General features: G+C 37.5%; 1 protein-coding gene across 1 annotated transcript in view; it reads right to left on the bottom strand.

Annotated features, from left to right (window-relative positions):
* Positions 1–2359: 2359 nt before the first annotated feature.
* SEL1L3 (SEL1L family member 3) overlaps positions 2360–22287 on the bottom strand; it is a 30535-nt gene continuing 10607 nt past the window's right edge. The window contains exons 5-24 of the mRNA XM_015862695.1: positions 21977–22092; positions 21054–21109; positions 20404–20536; positions 19665–19797; positions 18884–19027; positions 17982–18193; positions 16869–17048; positions 15719–15838; positions 15028–15168; positions 14738–14800; positions 13038–13214; positions 12311–12438; positions 11121–11204; positions 10205–10295; positions 10010–10094; positions 7876–7985; positions 6546–6673; positions 4735–4837; positions 4571–4643; positions 2360–3605 (exon numbers count right to left, since the gene is read on the bottom strand). Coding sequence (XP_015718181.1) covers positions 3439–3605; positions 4571–4643; positions 4735–4837; positions 6546–6673; positions 7876–7985; positions 10010–10094; positions 10205–10295; positions 11121–11204; positions 12311–12438; positions 13038–13214; positions 14738–14800; positions 15028–15168; positions 15719–15838; positions 16869–17048; positions 17982–18193; positions 18884–19027; positions 19665–19797; positions 20404–20536; positions 21054–21109; positions 21977–22092 — 2444 coding nt within the window. The 3' untranslated portion in view covers positions 2360–3438. The remainder of the gene's footprint in view (positions 3606–4570; positions 4644–4734; positions 4838–6545; positions 6674–7875; positions 7986–10009; positions 10095–10204; positions 10296–11120; positions 11205–12310; positions 12439–13037; positions 13215–14737; positions 14801–15027; positions 15169–15718; positions 15839–16868; positions 17049–17981; positions 18194–18883; positions 19028–19664; positions 19798–20403; positions 20537–21053; positions 21110–21976; positions 22093–22287) is intronic.

Below are 22287 nucleotides of genomic sequence, written 5' to 3'. Positions count from 1 at the left end.
TGGCTCTGTGCTTTCCAGCCTCACCTACAGCTTGAACAGAAGTAACCCCATCAACAGTGTGAGGACAAAGCTGTGGGGGTTTTATAGACCAGGACTGTAGAACAGGCAGAATGTGAGGCATCCACGTTCTGAGGACAAGTTGAACTACAGTCATGCTGTGCCACTTTCTTTCACAGCCAGGCAGAGAGCGGGGTGGAGCCTGCACTTCGTTAGTGCATTAATACAAATTCAGCCAGAGGCTGTTCAAGTTTAGGAGCAAATTCAAGATGCTCACTGTGTAAAACTGATTCTAAGCCACGATGTAATGAATAGATGGAAAAAGCCATTGAGGTTTCTCGGTTTCTACTTTGTTGAACTGCCGTAGAACGGTGCATGCTAGGCTCTGCTGGTGAAGCTGTGCTTTCTGCTGTTTGCCAGGTGGAACTGATATGAACAAATATCACTGCTGACTATTAGGAGCTATCTAGAGGGCTGGTGAGTGATCAAAGAGGCAGAGGTTGACCTGGACAAACAAGGGGTGAAACCAGGAGCCATACGATGGGATCTGGGGAGAGAATCAAGGTCAATGGGTACATTAGAGGAGGAAAGATCATTGATGATGAAGTTATAGAGTAACCTGCTGCAGCCAGCTTCCTTCTAAAGTGTTATTAAGGTGCCGAAAGGTAGGAATCTGATACGTTTACCAAGAGACTCGAGTACCTTAAGTCAAGGGGCACATAAGCGTATGTTTAGAACATTAGTGTTTCAGAGTATCTAATCTGTACCAAGATTTCGCAAACACACGATGTCTAATGCTTACAGTAAGGCAAGCATAATCTGTGTGTACTGTGCTTAATCTTTTCCATCCCATTTTGGTTACTCATTACTCCTTTTTCTAGTTATGATTCGCACATGCTCAAATCTGCATGCAGCTCCAGAGGGTTGTCTTACATTTAGGCATGGACTTGGTATTACATTTCTTTTTACTGACAGTAATAATTGGGCCTTTTGGCATAGCAATTAGTTACAACACAGCTTGTGCTGTTAGGGAAATGTTTCCAGCATCTTTGTACTCCAGTTGTCTGCTTTTTCTACCTTTGCAGTTTTCTTTCAATGATTCAGGTGTTGTTTCTCTTGCCTACATCTTAGTCATACATGCACATATACATACAAGTATGTATTAGTCCTGGTATTCTCTGTATGTATTTCAAGTACATCTCCTACAGGAATTACAGTATTTCTATTTGAGGAAAGACTAGGAAAGCAGAGACAAGCTTTAAAAGCATATGGGAAAAGTTATCTGTGATGAGATTTGTTTTATGGCAGAATCTTGTCTGCATAATGTGTTCACATTGACTACTGGACTATGATGTTTAACACAGGATGACTGTTGACCCTTCACTTGGAAGTGCAGGACAAAGGTACAGAACAGACTGATTATGTTTTGACAGAAATTGTCCCCCACACTCATTCCTCCTTCCAATAAACCAATAAACTGGGTTAAAATAGATGTAGAAAGAGAATATAAGGGAAAGAAGAGCTGGAATTTTCAAAGTCTAAGTGTTAGGAAGCTCAAGAATAATGATGGGAGTCCAGACACAGAGCAATTTCCCTAGCTATCTTCTATGTAGGCTGCTTTGCCACCTGTCGTATATAACGGGATATTGACAGTAAGGTTCAACTTCTACTGCCATGCCAGCAACGTATACCTCTGATATTGTGGGCCAGCATAATAAAACAAGAGGCATTACTTTTGGAGCAGCCCTCATAAAAGTGAAATTCCTGTGTAAACATTCCCCAGTACCTGGCAGAAAGGAATATCGGGCTGTATGTGTTATAATGAAATCTGTCTCGTGACCTCCTTCTACGACCATAAGAACAACAACAATGCACTGTTCTTGTTTGAATAAGTGAAAAACCTAGTAGTAAGAGTATACTTCCTCATTATATAGTTGGAGATAGAAAGGAAAAAAACACTTCAGCAACTCAATTTTCTCCCTTTCTTATTGAATGGAACTGCTGGCTGAATGCAGTGACTCAGAACACTTCTGGATTTCTATGTATATATTTTTTTGTAGGAGGAACGTACACGGATGTATGTGTGTGTATATATTTCAGTCTCTTTCTGAAGGTTGTTTCTTTTCCTTTTAATTCATTCCTTACCTATTGCAAACTCCTACTTCTTGAATGACAAAAAACCCTCCCAAGTCTGCTCTGTGAGCATACTGTGTTCTTCAAAGAAAGTAATGGCTGACTGTCACACTTCAACCTAAGAGAACAGACACGACAGATAATATTCTCAAACATCTGCAGTAGTAAGATAATATTATAGGAGAATCTCACCTGACAGGTGCTTTACAAAAAATCCTCACATTAAGGCTGAATTAGAAAAATATTTTTATTTACAAGCGTAAATAATGTAGTGCAAGGAGAGTGGATTTAACCCTCAGTAATGCATAGATTGATGCAGTTTATAGTCTGTGATCTAAATACATTTGCAGAAGTGAATGTACATCTGCATTAGAAGTCAGACCTCTCCTACAGCCGCTTACCTCACAGCTTTAGATCAGACAGAAGATATTTGCACCACATTCTTATTATCCATATTTCCCATCTAAGTTTAATCAAATTGTCATTTAAAGAGGTATCTTTGAAGAGGTACTGTAGAATCTGAAATAAATCCTTTGGAGTATTACCTGGTAACCTGGTGTCACCTGGTAACACTTAAATATTCTTTTATTTATTTAAGGACTTTCTCCAATCAATACCTCTTGGGTGGAGGAAATATTAACTGTTGTGTTCCTAGGAAATTGCTGACACCTGTGAAACTTTGATGTTTCAAGGGTTAGCCAGTTGTACTGCTACATTACGACTGCACTTCAAATCCTCTCAGTGCTTTTCTTTCCAAAGAGAATATTTTCTGCATGAAAGAATTAGGATGGAATATAAGGTGTCCAAAAAAACCGTGACTGTTATGGGTACCAAATTCCTGGCTGGTGTGGCACAGAACTAGGAAAATGGTGGTGGCTGGGTTTCACTTGTATATCATTTCCATGCTTCCAACTCAGAAAACTTTAGAAATTGTACCAGTAAAGTCACCTTTACTGCATTTGAGCTTATCTAGTAAGTTATGTGAGTAAAATATTTGTTTCATCAAAACCAGGGGGAGTTTTTGCATCAGTTAGGTATTGACTTTGTATGGCGTCTTCTAGTCCTTCAATAAAATACACAATGATCATTTTTTGGGTACAGTAAGATAAGCTGCATTCCCTGTTTGGAGTGTTAAAGTTATTATAGGAATGGTTTTCTACTACAGTAATTAGATCTGTGGATTCCCCTGTAATTTTGGATGTTGGGCTGTATTATTAATGCTACTCAAAAGGTTGGTTTCCAGTTCTTAGACTTGTGGTTGTTCATATCCCGTATTCCTGTAGACTATTAGCCTTATTAGAGTACACCTCAGCTGGTAACAAGAGGATTGAGAGGGTTTAACTCCTGCTGTGCTAAATCATTTGATAAAGTAGATTCATCTTGTTGCACTGGTCTTGTAGCATCCTCACCGCTGCTCCCCGAGGAAGGAGGTTCAGCCAGTGACGGTTCGGATCTTCTTCCAAGAGAATTACTGGCTTCAGAAAAACACCAAAAGAAATGATTAAAAAGAAACTCCATTCCACATTAAAGAAAAGTCAAATTAAAAACTTGATCTTGAAACACTAAGTGGGTATAAAATCGCAATATAAAGATGATAATACACAAAGGTTAGGAAATATAAAATGATCAAAGAAGAGTATCTGTAACTGTAACTACGCCATTTGTACATATGCATTGTGACTCCCAAGTTACATCAATTAAAGCTAGTAAGAAAGGAAATGCAGGTTACCAAGTTACTTCCATAATCAGCACATTATGTACAGTGATGTACTAAATGCTAATAATCAGGAAATTCAATCTTATATGTATATCTCAGCATTAAATATACTTTTAAAATACCATTCCCTTTTGATGTAAATTGGCAACTTGGAAGCTGTTTTTTTCCATATCACAGAAATGTTTTTCTTTTCTAAAGAAAATGCATTTAGTGGAAGAAAACTCAAGTTCTGGACAGGAAGAATCTGCAACTGCTGATTCAGTGTATTTACTGATTCTGTTACTGGTCTGCAGAGGAGCTGACTAGTCTCAAGTTAGTCCTCTGTACCAGTTCTCTAAACTGCACTTTTTCTCCCATGTTCTATCTGAATGGATGCAGCTGTACACAACATGGGATGCAGTCTCGCACACTGAAGAAACAATGCATGAATTCACAGTCATAATAATTAGTGACTGCATAATCTCCTGAGGTTAGTGTTTTTATTAAGAATCAAAGGTTTTATCAAGGGAAATTCTCAAGAAGTGAACAGGTTTAAACCAGCTATCTGTGTCTGACTTCACGTGATTCTTTTCAACAACCAAACAATGACTTGTATATCAGAAAACCTGCTGTGCTTAGACTGCTCTACCATTTCTAGAATTCCCACGGTTATTTTTAAAGCTTTTACTGAAACAAAAAGATCGCTCCTATTATTTATTCATTTTTGTTGTGACAAATACTTACCAGATAGAGTCTGAAAATAGTGTACTGCAAATGCAACCAGAGTTGATAGGAGAAAGGTTCCCATGAAATATATCTGTGACAGGGAGGATAAAAATGTTAGATCAATGCAAAGCCAAGATAGTGCTCCAAATGAACTGGTGCATGTACCAAAGGAACATACATACCAAAGTAGACTGTACAATACTGTTCCAGAAGACTCTCATGTAGAAATAAAGCAATGCTAATGAGCATGGGCTAATTGATTCTTGGTTACTATGATTCCAGCACCTACAACCAGAAGATTAAAAAAAACTAATTAGTCCTACTCTGCAACTCTCTGGCATCTGTAATCTGGGAATCTCCAGTGTGCTTGCACTATCCTGTAACAGTAGTCTATAATAAAAAGCAGATATGATTAGCAGTATCTCACAGATGATAAAGTAAAAATTCAAGGAAATACCAGATTAACCTCATTATTCACAGAATACCTTACCCTAGGAGTATATTTATATTTTCTGATTAGTCAACAACTGGTCTAAGCATCTAGGCTGTTCTTGCTGAGAACCACAGTACTATATGATATCCAAGATATTTTATAACTCATGTGAGTCACCAGCAGTTAGACTTGATTCAAGATTAGGTCTACAGAATTGGGCTGTCTATGCAGGAGACTGGTACCTAGAACTCCATCAGAGACAATGAAGTACTACACAGTGCACCCAGAGTTCAGAGTGCTTTAGCTGATTAACTGCTAGGGATCTGTGTGTGGTGGTGGTGGTGTGAACTGACTTGCATTCTCAGTTTCGTGAGTTAGAACTTTACCAGCTAGGAGAATTTTAACTTCTCAATCATAGATACCTTGGGCCTGAATTGACTGATATACTTCTTTTAACCAAGCTGAGGTGGTGTGCATGGGTGGGATGTGTGTATGCGTGTGTACATGTCCTTCTGGACAAAAGTGTAGGATGATGGGAAATCACAGCAGTGCTCTCCACTCTGGTGCTATTCTTCCTGCAAAGCAGATGCCTTCAGCTCAAGGGAAGGTAAAATTCAGGTTCAGGTGCACAATCCCAGGAAGACCTACTTAGCTGACTGCTAATTTAATGTGGATTGGAAGTAAGTTAAGGTACAAGTTCAGGCTAACTGCAGTAAAGGACCACTTTGGTGGATTACTGGCAAATTAACAAGTGAGACCTTAGTGTTGGTATCATCTCCATTTTTTATTTTTTTTTTTGTCACAGCACTCAGTGGCAAAGCAAAAACAAACCCAACCACTCATTCTTCCTTCACAGCCTCATAGATAACCATTAGCTCCTCCTCCCTTAAATATATGGAAAGGCAGTTAGTTCCTCATATCTGTCAAGTAGTGTGTAAGCTTTCAATTCCCACCATGCATTCCCAACACAAGCATGCTGCTTTATCTAGGGAAAAGAAACCTAAGATCTGTATTGGAACCAGAGTTCTTTAGGTGATTCCTGCATGTATAGTACTCACACAGCAGGTTAGGCAGTGGATCTGCAATGTTCTCCTATCTACCACTGTGCCACCCCAGTGCGAGGAGGATCTGTGGCACAATGTGAGTAGGAATCACTGGAATGTCTTTGCACAAACAGCAGAAAGAACTATGGTTTCCCCAGTTACACAAGTGTAAATTCTGTGTTCTACATATATTACAAAAAATTGTTTTTGGACAGATAGAAATTGTCAGTAAGTTAGGAACTTAAAAAAGCAGAATTGGAAAAAGTTTTATCTGGATCATTAAATCTAGTCACTGCTAATTCAGGGAACCACATACAACTCAGGTCTCGCATAACAAGCATAAATTAAGTATATTTAGCAGTTAAAGCATTTAAAACATGTTGACCTTAACCTGCCTTAAATCATACAGGTGAATGAAGTTAATAATTATAAGAATTGCTGTTCTCCAAAGTTAATGCTACTCTTGGAAAAACAGAAGATAAGGTCAAAAAAACCACCACAAACGAAAAAACCTCACCTGTAATAAAGTTCCTGAAGAAGTGAAGTATTACCAGAATGCAATGCCTGATCAATTTCCAAGTGATCCAGAATGTACGAAGGTATGGAGTTGCCCTCTTCTATAAGAAGGGCCAAATTAAAGAAACCCTGGTAATAAAAAAGCATATATGCATTTTAACCATTAATATTCTATGTATGTATTTAGAGACTAAACTTGATATAAGTATCAGGTATCTAAACAATTATATTAGTGTAACATGATATTCACTGAATAATTACGAGAGCCTTACTTCCTAACTGTATATCCAGCTAAATACAGAAAATGCAAAAGAAGTAGCATTCGTTTGCTGTGACAGTTTTCTCAGAAACTACCTGGAAAAACACTTGAGCTTTTTTGTCTTTGTTTGCTCTTTAAACACAGCCACCATATCAAACAATAATGTCTCATCTACTAGAGTACACAGACTAAAAGCAGGAACAGATTGTTTTCTGTTATGATCTAATTCTTTTCTACATAATTCAGAAATCAGAACAGTGAAACTGAGAGGAGGAATTTGCTCCAAGCAATTTAAATCCCTAATGTTACACTTGGCTTACTAGGACTAGTTGTAGCCATCAGTGCGACCCTTCCAAGCCTTGAAAATGAACACATGGGAGATGAAGTAGAGGACTTCCTGTCAATCTGGCCTTTATACTTCAAAATAACTGTTCATGTTTATCTTCTTTCCTTTGCTAGTTTATCAGTATTTTTTTGTCCTAATATCTAGAAAGAGATCCTAAATTTGCTACCTCTAATAAAAAAGCATACAATATATTATCTGTAGACACTGTCAGAGATATAGGGAGAATACTGAATCTAGGACATTCCAGAACAATGTGAAGGCAGAACGAAGGGCTGAAATGCTGCATGTCTCTGGTAATGTAACATCATATCTTTCTTCATTATAAAACTTTTTAAGATGGATCTTTTGTTGATGGAGCAAACAAAATTTACCTTTGCACATACTCGATGCTGTCAATGGAAATGCACCAATCTTCCTATTTTCTAAAACAATGAACAATTTAATTGGAAAAAAAAAATCAGGCAACTCTATTATCTCTTCTGCTTGTGGTACAAAAATTGCCAAAGGTCACAAAAGAATCAAGTGTGTCAAGGCATGGTAGTACTGAATTAGGCTTTTCACCTTCAGCTTTGAATCCAACTTAACTCCAGGCATGTCCTTCTTTTCTAGGTCTGCCTTCTATTATGAAACAGTAGTTATATGGATCCACAACAACCAGTCTCAGATGAATCAATAGACTGCTCTAAACTCTATTATTTTACCAACGCATTACAACAACAGTCCTACCTGTGAATCTCCCTCTAATGCAGCTTGAGCATACATGCGCACAGACAGCTCAAGGTCTTTAGAATGGTTCTGGTAACCATAGTAGTAGAAATCTCCCATCTTTAAATAAACTGTGGAAGAAACCAGTAGGGTGTTACTTAAAGCATTTGAAGAGAGAGAATAAAGTAACCAGTAATGTGATGGAAAATTTCATAATCTTTCTTTTCAAATCAGTGTATTATATATATACACAAGGAATATTCTTCCTCACTCATTGTCTCTGTGACTACTTTATATCAGACTGACATCTAAAAATATTTATCCTGACTGAATATTTTTCATGGTTGCTCTTCAATAAATTAATTCAGTTAACTGATCATTACTACGTTTACAAAAAACTAAGAGACTTCATACTTAAATCCCTCTTCACTTGCTAAATCTGTCAGTCTCTCTTTGGGCATCCTGTAGCCCATTACTCAGGTAAGCGTACTAACTCAGTAGGACTTAAGACATGCTGCTTAAGAGATCATTCTGTACCTGTCTCTACCCCAAAAGCTACAGAGGTTTGCTAATAATAATTTCATTCATTTCCAATTCAATCCAACCCAGGACAACAGCAGGGGTAGAATTTTCCTGGTGAGCTCAACAGATACCCTACAAATACCTTCCTCTGATACTGCACTGTAATGAAACACTGTGAAGGAGCAGAGCATTGATTCAGGAGCCAATACGTCACTGCACTAACATATGCTGAAGAGTTTAAGAGCTTCCTTGACCAGGTCCACGCTTATCTCACTTATACTGTCCCCAGACTGCTGGAAGCACTTCCAGGCTTTGTTTTGCATGTCTCTTGCAGTTGCTCAGAAATCCAGCTGTTTTGTTGTTTTTTTTTCTTTACAGTGAACTATAGCAGAGCTGTTCCAGCAAGTCAGTCCCAACAGCAATGGAAGAAAGAGAATATGCACTGGCTGACAAGGATGCAGAGGGGTAGCGCAGAAACACTGCAGTGAATCACAGAGAGGAGTCCCCCTCCTTGACTGTATTAGGTGTGCCATGAGCAGTGGCCTTGTGGTCAAACTGTTGTTAATGCAGCTCAAAGAATCTCTGCTGCAAGGCTTAGACTCTCCTACAAGGAGGATTTGATCCTCCACTAATGCAGACAGGGGCCTAAGATTAAACTCCCCTTATGCTATTCATGTGAAGAGAGAAGAAGTAATAAAATCCTTCATTTGCTGAAGTCAAAAAGTTGTCTTTCCTTCAATGGAATGACAGTCTCACCTCACGAGTCTGAACTTCAGAAGCTCTTCTAATGCAAGATTCTGCCAGTGGATCTGTAAGAGTGCTAAGCTATCAACAAACTCCTCATAAACCTAACAGGGTTTGTCAGCTCCTGCAGGTTTAAGCTCTATCAATGTGGTATTTAGTTCTAGTACTGGAATTATTTTTAGATTGCACTCTTTCACATTCTTTTTACAGAGCACTGAAACTTTCTTGTGAAACAGGTGAGCATGTTGAAATACTGAACTCTATCAAGGGTAACAAAACGATTTAGACACTAAAATCGCAGATGTATTAACATTTAAAACTGGAAGAATCTAACTTATATATGAATGAACCTCCTCTTTCAGAAAGGCATATATTTTGTTTTACAGAGAATCTTTCAGTCCCCCATGGTAATCTGTGCCTGTGATAATAAACTCTGTACCCTAACAGAAAAACTCACAATAAATTAGTTTAGCCTTCATTTGTTTCTCATGACCCAATTATGATATGGAAGTGTATTTGCTTTTGGATTTTCTCTCTGATAAACTAAACAGTGTGAGCTCTTAAATTCTACTGCTGTTTTTTCTTCAGTGTTGAGTCAATTGCTCAGGCTCCCAAATGTCTGGTGCTTTCTAAGCACAGTGTTTTTTTTCTTTTCTTTTTTAAATTGTTCCTCTGTATTTTATCCTAGAAATGGGAAATTCTTGAAGTGCACTGAAACACAAAACTTACTTAACACACTTTTCTAATATTCCTGCCAAGATACTGAAAAGGAAGTCTGATAAGCATGGGTTCTTAGCTTCCTCACTGTCACAGAAGTTGCAACAAATGTAACTTTTGAAAATTAAAGAAAAAAACATATAAAAATACAGAAAGAATTCCTTATACATACCAAATGAGGGTGCATTGATTTGAGACACAGAGAAATTGTAGTATCTCCAAACACAATCAATTGCTAGGTATTTCCTTGCTAGATCCTTGAAAGAAAATGAATTCATCCATTTATATCACACTCAAGATGTTAGGATCACCTTCCTACTAAATGGTGTTCCTTTTAGAGTAATGAGTTGTGAACACATGCACTTACTGGTCTTTCTTCACAGATGTGTGCTAAATTTGACTGTGACACTTCAATCCCAGTTTCAGCTGCTAGAACATAATGTAGCAAAGCTTCATGCCTAAAGTTAGATAGAATAAATTAGAGAAGTTATTAACAAAAATCACAAGCATTTTAGTTACAGTTAAAATTACTACATAAAACGATAAAATCTCCTAGGAGTAAAACCTGAGTACAAGGTTTAAAAGCAAAAGGTTGATGATTCCATACAACAGCTACATCTACTGGCAGTGCTTGGTGTAACAAGTATTGCAGGATCTCAAGAATTTTTAGTGTTTTCTCTCTTGTACTGAAGCTAGATTGGCTCTAGTGCGCATTTATTACTAAAGAGCAAAATGATTACATAGCTATATTGATATTAAGCCCAATAATCTATTTACATGTTTCAGATATAACTTTCTTAAAAGACTCTTACCCTGCGCTCCTAAAATACCCATTATTAATCTGTTTATACCTGTCAAACATTCATCTGGGTACAATTTTGAAACACTTTACCTGTTCATTTATATGACTTTGTTGTTCTATTTTTATAGACTACTGGTACTTCGGAACAGGAATTAGAATACATAGAACACATTAGAATGTGTGAGTAAAGAATGGTGTTTGGTCTCTCTATGGACTCTAGGCATTTCATTTATTGTAAAGCAAGCAATAGAAGATAATTTTGCATTTGCAATATAGCATTTCAGTATATCAGTACAGCACTGTAGAATTCAGGACAATTCCTGCTTCCCTTTACATCAGCAGGCATTTTGCCACTCATTTTGGTACTGCTGTTATTTACTTTCTTTTTTTTTCAGTTCATGGCCTAATGTTAATTATTTTATTATGCTAATAAGTAAATAAAAAATAGACCATGAACTTGAAGAGAACAGAACAAACATACCATGAAAGTTCCAGATAAGCATTGAGTGCTTTTCTAATGACATGACCTAGGTAACCATTCTTCTCCGCAATATGCTTTGCCCAGCTGTAGAGAAGAAGAAACAAAATATTAACAGCTGTGCTCCAGTAATCCCAACTCACTTTGACATGAAGAATACAGAAGGATACAGGATCATCTTCTGACTTCCTTCATAATATAAACTATGAGATTTTGCAGTAATTGCTACAACAGTCTTGCAGGTGTTGACTGAAAGGGGTCTGGAGTGTGTCCAGAAAAAGGCAATGAAACCAGTGAGAGATCTGGAGCACAAATCTTACAAGGAGCAACTGAGGGAACTGGGATTGTTTAGTCTGGAGAGAAGCTCAGGGGAGACCTTATCCATCTCTACTACTACCTGAAAGGAGGGTGTGGTGAGCTGATGGTCAGCCTCTTCTCCTGCATAACTAGCAATAGGAGGGAATGGCCTCAAGTTGTGCCAGGGGAGGTTCAAGTTGAATATTAGGAAAAATTTATTCTCCAAAAAGAGCGGCCAAGCACTGGAATGGGCTGCCCAGGAGGCAGCTGAGTCACCATTCCTGGTAGTGTTCAAGAAAAGTTTAGATGTTGGACTAAGGGACATGGTTTAGTGGGGAAATATTGGTGATAGGTAGACTGTTGGAATAGACAGTCTTAGAGGTCTTTTCCAAACTTGGTGAATCCATGATTCTATGAATAAGAACATATCTGCCAGTTCATCTCTATAGGCATATCAGAGATATTCTATGGTTTTTCTTAGCAATTTTTTCTTCTTCTTTTTTTTTTTTTTTTTCAAAAGAAAATACCAAATGCTCGAACTTAGTGATAAGTGCTATAATTTCTCATCAGCCTCTTTGTACAAGTGTAACATCTCTTAACATATGCTGATGTGTGCTGCTGCGTTACACACTACCTGCATTTGGATCAACCCAGAGAACCGATGTACTTGGGTGCATCTGAAAGTCCACCAAAAGTACTCGGCATCTCTCAGAATCTACGAGTTATTTAAATAATACTCATATTAGTGGGGATCAAACTTTACTACAGATTTGTTTCTAAGGGAGGTAAGCACGATGAAATAAAAGATGTTTTGAATGTGGACTTAAAAATCACCAATAATCAAAATAACCTCAACAGAAATAAATTTCCCTTTAGCAAATGATTTTATTCCTTACATAACAGCTTTTTCTGGATCTCTGGGGAATTCTTCCATGTTTCCCGTGATGTAGTACAAAGAACATCGTAACGTCCCTTCTATATGTCCTCCTTGAGCAGCTTTATAGAAATATTGTGCAGCTACTGTCTGTGAAGAAACAAAACACAATTAACAACACAACACTGTTTATGCTTATTGAATTTTGGTTCCCAGATCTCATTTCATTAAATAACTTTAAAATGGCAGTTGGCAGATGTAGGCAAACCACTTTAGCTACTTTTACTGTACTTAGGTGATATTAATTCCTTTCTTTAACTTTTTGAAAATTTAGGCTGGAAATATTTTTAAAAACTAAAATTCTGAATGAAAAATTCAAGAGCAGAGTAACGTTAACTTAACTTAAATGTGAATAAACCTTCTTCCCCAGAAGGCTGGAGAACAATGCAATGTTCAGTATGTATTGCTGTGCACAACCACCACCCTCAAGTCTCTGAAAGTGATTTGTAAAAGGTAACTCAGGCTGTGCAGGTGGGGTCAGGGCCCCAAAAGCATGAAGGATGCTTTGCTGCAAGTACTTTGTTTCTAAATTAAAGGAACGCAAACATGCACGGCAGGGATACTTGAATAACAGTCTAAGAAAGAGCATAAAAAAAACAAGAGAGTGAACACAGCAGTCTCAAGAATGAAGCCAAAATCTGTAAATTAGGCACTGATATAAACAAAACCACCATGAAATATTGACTCACTTGATTTCTACCGGGTACTCCGGGGTAAATCCCATCTAAATAAAGGACACCAAGATTGTAGGATGCATCTGGATTTCCCAGTTCTTCAGCAATTAACCAGTGCTTGGCTGCTTTTCTGTAGTCTCTCCTAAAATTGTGGTAATACCATCCCAGTCCATTCACTGCTTGGGGCAAGCCCTCAGGGAAGAAGCAGAGCAGTCTAAGGTCACACATTTAACTCTGCTTTGGGTCATGCTGCTCCCCAACCTGCTGCCCAATTTTAGGTACTCTCATGGGCTTTCCTGTCTGGGCACTTGGCACACACATTCAATCAAAATTCATACTGGAACGGAGGGATATTATGGGTTACTGGTTTTCTTTCTTTCTTTTTTTTTTTTTTTTTTCTCTAGAGCTTTTCTTTCTCATGGCCTTGTGTTGACAGCAAGGAATAATAGTCTATCCCCTCAGTATCTGTCAGGCTGTTCATTAAGAAATGATTCCACTCTTAAATCCAACTCCTCTGTCTTATTCTACAGAGTCTCAGCCACAACTGCATTCAGATTTGTACTTGGTGACAATACCAAACCAAGGCTGTTTCTCACTGGTTTTCTCTGCAAAGTCTAAATGTGAGACCTAACCACACTTACAGACAGGATTAGCAATCAAAAGCAATCGCTTCTTTTAAACTGAAACATCTCCCAAGGAATAAAGATCCTGACTTAACAGAATTCTGTCATATTGTGAAAGCCATTCTGCTTACTCAAGCCTTTCCCAAAGTGGCTTTGTATTTCCAAGAGATGATTGAAATGGCACAGTTTCTTTTCTGTTGCTAGTCAGTAATGAAGTCCTATGGATATTACCAGCAATTTAAACTAGTTCTTATTTTATAGCTAGGAAGGTAACCAAGGTCTAGGTACTAGTACCATTTTTTGCAAGGGGTCAGACAATAGCCAGGGTAATCTGTCAGTACAAGATCATTAAATGGAACGAGGCTCCTTTCCTATGAGGTTCCTTTCAATGTTAATTGCAGCCATGGAAAAACAAAAAGGCCTTGGGACATCCAGGTCATCACCCTGATATGAGGCCATAGAGAGAATATGGTCTTTTTCAAGCCATCAGCATCCAACTATAAAAGCTGTAACTCTAAGCAAGCATAGAAAACTAACCATAAAAAACTGCTGCTCAGAGGCTGTGGGGCAAGCAGCCTCCACTTTTCTGAGTTCAGTTCTTCTGCTGCAGAATGCATTGTCATTCAGCCAAGGCTGCAAAAGTAAAGCCTAGACCTGTTTTTACCCTTTTCATTAATGTTACAACTTAACTTCGTTATTATAGCAGAGCTTGCCAGCATGGAATTTCAAAGGCAGCAATTAGCTCCACCTAGCGACTGGTGGGACCAGCGCATTGAAAACTCAAGCCTGCTGGGTACTCTCACTAAAAAAAACAACACATACTTAGGAACACAAGGCAGAAACATATTCCTGTCTGAGCTGTTCACTCTGTAAGTCACTCAAGCACCATCAAGTTCAAAAAGGCATAAATAAAATTATTTTTATCCATAAAAATTTTGGCTCATTCACCATTTAAGGTAAAGACAATGGGAAGCCCAACTATTATTTACACAACACTATTATATACATTTTTATATTTTATATAAAAGCAGAGGCCATTATTATTGGCAGCTAGCATACAAATTCTACAATAAAATGTTAATTATATTTTACCTTGGCTGCTGCTTTCTTCATCAGTTCTAAAGCAAGTTTTGTGTTCTTTTTCACACCTTGGCCCTAGGAAATGTATAACGAAACGATCATTGTTACAATTACAGAATACATGCTGATGAAAATTCACATATACAATTCCAAATGCATTTTAATGTCAATACCAACACTTACTAGATGTTATTCAGCCTTAAAAAGCTATAATTTAAAATGTAGCTCTGCGCTCACCCTTCATTCACATCTTTGCAAAACCACTAAGAGTTTTTGAGGTGGAAAACCAAAACATTACTTACCTTAAACAACACAATGGCATAATCATATATTAACACCGGATCTTCTGTTTCTATTGCACCCTTTGCATACCATTCTATTGCTGCTTCAGGATTTTTTGCCACTCCCTGTTGGCCCCAAAACAGCATCTGAGCCAATCGTTGCTAAAAGAAAACAAGGTAAGCACCAACATTACAAATGATAGCACTGAGAATTTTCAGTAGAACCCATTTTACAGGCCTAAATGGACTTTAAATGAGTTAAGAAACAATATAGCTTTGACACATAGTTATGTCTTTAACAGTTTGGTTGCAATTGGTTGTCAGGAAGCTCTAAGAAGATTCCTGACAATGAAATGTACTGATAAAGGCCCTGGTAAGTGTATGCAAATCATATGATTCAGTATCACATCATCTGAGGGTGATCTGAAGTCAGCAGCAATAACTGTACCATATCAAAGAAGAAACCAGGGAAACAGAATAGAGGAATTTACCAAGTCTTTACAACTCTTCCTGTGTGCTGTTGTTATGGCTTTTTACATGGCCACTGGATATTTTCAGACAGAAATATGTGAAACAGTACAAGCCTTTCTGTATACAAGCAATTCCACATGTATAGAGAAAAAGTCTGTCTTTTTCTTAGAGCTACACTCTACTGATGCACACACGTAATGCATGTGTAGAGCCAAGATGGAGGAAAAGCATTTTTTTATACCTGTGCAGCTGCATTTCCTCTTGTTGCTTCATGTTTTAACCACATAAAGACATCGCCGTTTTCTTTTGTTTGAGCTTTAAGCAGCTCGTCATCCATTAGCCTGATAGTTTCAACAAATGCCTAAAGAGTAGGTGAACAGAACAAAAAACATGGCACAATAAATTCACACACCTGCCGCCTAGTGAAGTTGCTTGTCGCCTGCTTATCCTTAGACACCTGTGGCCAGTTCCGAGTTTGACAATTTTTGCCACCTTTTTGCTGACCAGAACATTAAGGAATATCCTTGCTTCAAGTGTAAAACCACTTTATGCTTCATTATAGTACTCAGTTCTAAGTCCACTCTACAATGGAAAAGTATGCCAATATGTCCACAGCAGGAAACAAAATCTTAGTTTTGAATGCAATTAATAATGACAAAGAAGTGCTTTTGAATACAGCTGAAATAAAAGGAATAGAATTTTCTAGGGACTTTTAAGGTTTTTTTAGTTTGTATAGAAAACTCTTCAAACAAAACCCCAAATCTGGCAGAAAGCTTAATGAAGACATGCCCTACAATACGGCACTCTTACTTAGGTGGCTGTCTAATTATTCTTCAGCAGTCAAAATCTTCTACATTTTTTTGTACACTAATTCTTTCTGATAGCTTAATATTCTAGTACTGGCCTACCTTGAGTAGTCTTTCCAGAAAAGCTGTGCTACCTCCTGCTCAGCAACTAATTCTGAGATCATTTTGCTTTAACTTCATCTCCTCAAATAGGCATTTAACAACAAAATCTTTTACGTATTATTTTAGTACTGAAAAGATAATGAATAATTTGCTGACTCGTGATGTTTGGCTACTGAAACAGCACACCAGATGCTTAACAGTGATGGTGATCAATATTAAGGATTAAAAACCTGTGTGATAAATCAGAGCCTAGGAATAAGACTTAGACTTTACCGAAAGATAGGCACGCAGACAATCCTGGGGACTTTTGACTAATTTTGAGTTGGTTTCCTCCTTCCTATGAAATGAAGTTATAATACTTATACATAATTTGTGGGATTTTCTAACTATCAGATGAGTTAATGCTTGTCCACATCATTAATATTAATATATGAAAAGTACTTGCATAGAAAACAAATCCAGTTACACTTAAAATTCTTTTACCTGTTCCCCTTTTATAGTGTGTTGATCCAATGAGGTCTTTATTGCAATATTACTGTAATAAGCATATGACAACTCCAAATCAAGTGGATAGTTATTAATGCCTTGGTAATGCTTATAGCCGAGATTCATCACAGCAAGTCTCTCCTTTCCCTGAGCCCCAACCAAACTGTAGAGCAGTCCCTGGCAAAAATCAACAGAAAAACTAGAGTGAATGTTCACAGTGTATATCACACATCCAGCATACACTACTATTTCATTCTTAAATATCTTTGGCAACCTCAATACAGCCCTGTTCCAGTGATAGATACCCTCTTCATTGACCTTACAATGGAATCCAGAAACACCTCAGTTATTTGCAAGTTGCTTTAAAAGTCTAGAGAGCACATAACTCCATGCAGCCACTCAGCCAAAGCATGGTCATTTTCTATGCTAAAAATATAAAAGTATTTCCCCTCTTTACCCAATTTTAGACATCAAAAGGCCATTTAGGTAGTTTCAGAAGTTTCTGAATTGTTCAACTTTTGAACTTCTGAAAACCCAAGGTTTAATACTAAGGCTGTGTATTGCAGTAGACCAGCAGCTCTCCCATGGCTACTTATCAGGTCTCCAGCACAGAATCATTAACTTCCAAAATTTTTCTACTGTGGTTACCTTTAATAATTTGATCATATACTCAGCACCTCATTCTTGTACATTGTGCCATGAGACCTCTTTTTTGACTCTACTATAAAACCTTTTCACTTTAGGAGATCTGCCTTAAAGGAGATATTTTCATAACCATCTGCAAAGGTCTGTGGGTAACTCAAGGGTTACTTCCTCATTCTGCCTCCTCAGCAACTGGGAAAAGAAGCATGTTTCCCTCCTGCCATTAATACTATTTTTAGGTCTCATTAAATCATTTATTTTTCTGCCATAAGGAACTCATAAAGACTTCACTGCAACAGAGTTATTTAGGAGTAGCTGTATTAGAGTCCTGTCAACCACAGCTTGAAAAGGGATCTGGAAGCCACTTCACGGTTTTAATCCCTATTGATCCTAACTTTATCCCACTTCTAACTTGCCTTTAAAGATAATCATTTTCACAGAGATAACATAATATATGAAATATACTACCTTTCTATGATCCACAGACACACCAAGCCCTGTTTCAAATATAACTGCAAGGAAATAAGAAGCCTTATGGTATCCACAGCAACTGGAGTCCACCAAGAAAGGGACAGAGGAGCTCACACTGCTTAGGCCATCAGGACTTGATAAATTCTTCATAATCTTCTCAAATATCCTCTGGCCTATTTCTAGAACTGGATCACTTTCCTCTTTTGACGCTGAAAACACAACACAGGACACAACATTACTGCAGTAGTTAAAACCAGGAATTGATGCCCCTCTCCAATTTAATACAACCAAGACAGATTCTACTACGTGTTACACTGACAGGTATTCTCAGTACAGACAACCAAAATTCGTTGGTATTCTTGAATAGGGCTTTAGGGGAACTGTTATGTCACAGCCTAAAGCAATGATTGAGCACCTGGTGAAGGAGATGGCTGGCCCAGGAAGCACAGGTATAAGCAATTTACCTGTGCTTCCCACCTGATTGGAAGGGAGTGGACTCTGGGCTTATTTAATGGCTAGTATCTGGAGGAAGAACAACTCCTGGATGAAGGCTGATTTTTGAGAAGGTGAGCTCTTTAGTTAGAGACCTAATCACCAGTTGGTGAATCAACTCCTTCCTATGTATAATTATTGACACTCTGCATAATACTTTGCCTGGTATCACAAAGGCTTTATCAGAAGTGATTTCGCTACTTCCAAGGACCAAGAGATAAATAAATGCTAAAAACATATCTCTACTTTCTTCTATGTGATGAGCCATCTTTTGTTTGTGGTGCATGTATCAGCTAACTTAATAAAGACTTATATGAGGAAAAAAAATCCATGAAATATTAAGTCAGAATGTACTTACATAGAGTGTAAAGTTATTTCAAAACAGTAAAATTAATTATGATTATCACCTGGAGCACTGAAATCCATCTCTTGCAACAGTCTGAACAAGGTGTGGTACTTTTTCCTGAGTTCTTTTCCCCATGTGAAAGCTTCGCATGTGGACTTTTCTCTGTATTTGTGAAGCTGCTCTATGTAATAGTTTTCAGAATAACCTTGAGAAAACAACATTTTTAAGTGAGATATGAAAGGTGTCTTGACTACCCTGTAAACAAGCCTTTAGTAGAACTAAGATGTTTCAAGAGTAAACTAAAAATTTATGGACAAGATGGGTATTTATGTAACATAAAGCAGTGTTAAAATTGGTACAGTTAGAACAGTCTGTTTACAAATACGTAAGGTCCATTCTATCCTATTCCATAATCTTGTCACAACGCATATAGTCAAATTCTAACCGGAAACAGTGGCTCTTGGTCAGCACACATGTAGACTATGAAACTCTTCTTTAACTGAGGTGTTGTTTTGTTATAAACCTCTTAATTAGTTGATATTAGGCAACTACGGAAAAGACACTTGCAAAAAAAAAAAAAAAAAGACATTTTGGGGAAAAGGCTTAAAAAACATCTGCCTCTAGAGCAATTTGCAAATGAAGCTGAAGAACGGTAACTAAATAGCTTACATTTAAGCTTGGAAATGTTTCTTTGACTGAGCTCTTCAAACTGACCTTTTTCTTGTTATATATGGCCAGATTTAAGTTTACTTCTGATAATCATTAGCCAGGATGGGATAAAAGGAAAGGCAATGGTTCTCCAAAGATAGATCAGAACTCAAATCCCACAGATCAATACTTACAAGCCCTCTGTGCTAGTTGGCCTTTCCTTACAATATGCCTGTAATCATGAACTATGTCTTGAATGTCCATACATCTCTTGTAGTAGTGTTCAATTTGTTCCGCTGTTTCTTTGTCGTAAAGAGGGTTGGAAATCTAGAAAAATATGTATAGCATTTACATGATCTGTTGTTTGGTGGCTATGCTTTGTAATAAGTGTTCTAGGCAAATAGTATAGGGAAATAATTACTACAACCAGCTTATCTGGCACATCATGTTAATGTGCCAAACAATCTGATGCCAGACATGCCAAAACTATGATTTCAAATAGTTAGTGTAATTTACAGATGTATTTGAAAATGGATGAAACCTGAGTGGTGTTTACCAGCAACTTCAACAAAACAATGAATTGTCAAACGTGTCCTGTACAGGAACTCTGGAAAACTGAGCAACACTTAAACTGTATTTAAATAAGGACTTAATTTAAGGAATACTGCTTTACATACTTGCTTCTAAAAGTCTTATCCTCTAGCATTTGAAATACTAACATTGCAAGATTTCAACATGAATTCATAGAATCATAGAATTACCCAGGTTGGAGAAGACCTTGAAGGTCATCAAGTCCAACCACAGCCTAACCACAGTACTCTAATAACCCTCTTGACTGATCATATATTGTTTACATGTTCCCAAGTTCTACCATGTTTCATATTAGCTGGCTGCTGATATTTAAATGTTCACCCAAATACTGCTTCTGTTTACCTGTTCTGTATCCAAGACATTGAGACGATAGTACTTCACAGGTCCAAAGAATGCTTCAATGCCATTTACATATCCACTGCCTCCAAGGACAAAATATCCAGCAGTGTCATCACAGTAGAAATCTTCCCTGAAACTTGAAAACACAAAAGAGATGTAAGCTGGCTATCAAGAGGTATGGTAAAAGGGGGAAAAAAAAAAATCTCAATTTCAGTATCCAACATGATGATCCGGTTCTTTAGAATCAAAGACAAACTAGGAATTTTTCAGACAGACAGCAGGATTTCTACCAAAGCAAAGCAGGTAACAATTGCACAGATGAAATCCTTCCTTTGACTTCATCAACAGGGCCAAGATTTCATCTGAAGACTGATCCAGATACCACTTGTTTTTCCAATCAGTTTTTAGCATGGAGATCAGACTCCAGCCCTAGACTGTGCAACACATTACTTCAAACTAGCTCATGGCAAAATTACCCAGTTACTCAGATCATTCTTAGTATAATTATAGTGATGCAAACTGGTTTAGTGAGTGTAGACTAGAAAAAGATGATAAATTCTGAACATCTGGAATCTCAGTTATGAACTTGCTGTCCTCACATTTTCCATATCTGAATACATATATTACTTGGCAAAAGGGAAAATGCTGCTTACATAAAAGACTGGTGATGTTGTCTTTTCAAATTCTTCCCAACGCTGCTCACTTCTACCTAAAAGAGCACACAATATTAACTGCAATAGACTAAATATTAAAAGGAATATTTAAGACACGCATAGTTCACAAGATTACAACTGTGGGTATCTTCCATGACCTCTGCATCATTGTCATGTATCCAATTTGTGTCAGGAAAGTTTAGTGGAAAGCACTGACGCTTACTTCAGCTATTTAATTTCTGTGCTCAACTGTAAGATACCTTACTGAAGCTTTTACTCTTCCAAAGTATGAAAGCATGTCTTGCTTTTATAGATTAGAGAAATGAAGAGAATATTAACCTCCTCAAGAAGCTGTAGCTTACAAGTAAAGAATGGCCAAAAAGTTAATAAAAAGTTAATGAATCTAGGAATTAGATGAAAAGGAAGACAGGATAAAGTTTTCACACCTGCTGTGTGACAACTACAAAGTTGTTTAAGGACACACAAAATAACTTTGCAAAACTTCATTTAGTGCTGAAGCATCTGTATGGATTCGTCTTCATCTTTCAGTGCCTTTAAATAAGACTCTCAATTTCTTGATGCCTCATTCTCCCATTCCTCCCTAACTTAAATATTTTGTTCAAGATCCTGTTGCATTAAGCATATTATGTCAATGAAAGTGAAGTAACTAAACACGGATTTTTCTGTGTACCTCTGGAGTATCAAAGCATTAAAAATCTAAAGGAAGGCATGTAAATGAAATTGAACTGAACCACAGTTTTATCTGTCCCGCAAATGACTCTAAGTACTGAAATGTTTTTAAGTTTGGTTCTACTTTTTCTTCCTGCCATAAGAGTGCTCAGCTGAGCAATATGTTAAGGAGTTTGTCAGAGGCATAATCAAATCAGAAGACTCTTAATCCTGTAATTTAGTCAGACACATACCTGTCCACCCTTAAAAGAGAGATCCAGTCGAAACCACTGCTTCAGAGGAAGGCTGAAGCTTGTTTTCACTGCAAGGTCATCTCCTCTAATGAGGTGCATCTGAATATGCACATAACCTGACAGAGCAACAAAGGAGAAAAATACATTAATTATCACAAAAACATCAATGTTAAGAGTGAATTTCCTTATGTATTACTCTGTACTCTTTATCACCAATAAATCTGCAGACTCTCTGTGCCAACATGTGAGCTCTGACAGAACCACAGGGAAACATGCTGCTGTATGAAACCACTGAATCAAAACCAGCTTGT

Source organism: Coturnix japonica, chromosome 4 (genome assembly GCF_001577835.2).
Source record: "Coturnix japonica isolate 7356 chromosome 4, Coturnix japonica 2.1, whole genome shotgun sequence".
NCBI lineage: Eukaryota > Metazoa > Chordata > Aves > Galliformes > Phasianidae > Coturnix > Coturnix japonica.
Note: the sequence above shows the minus strand (reverse complement) of the source record. Positions and strands in the feature narration are given on the sequence as shown.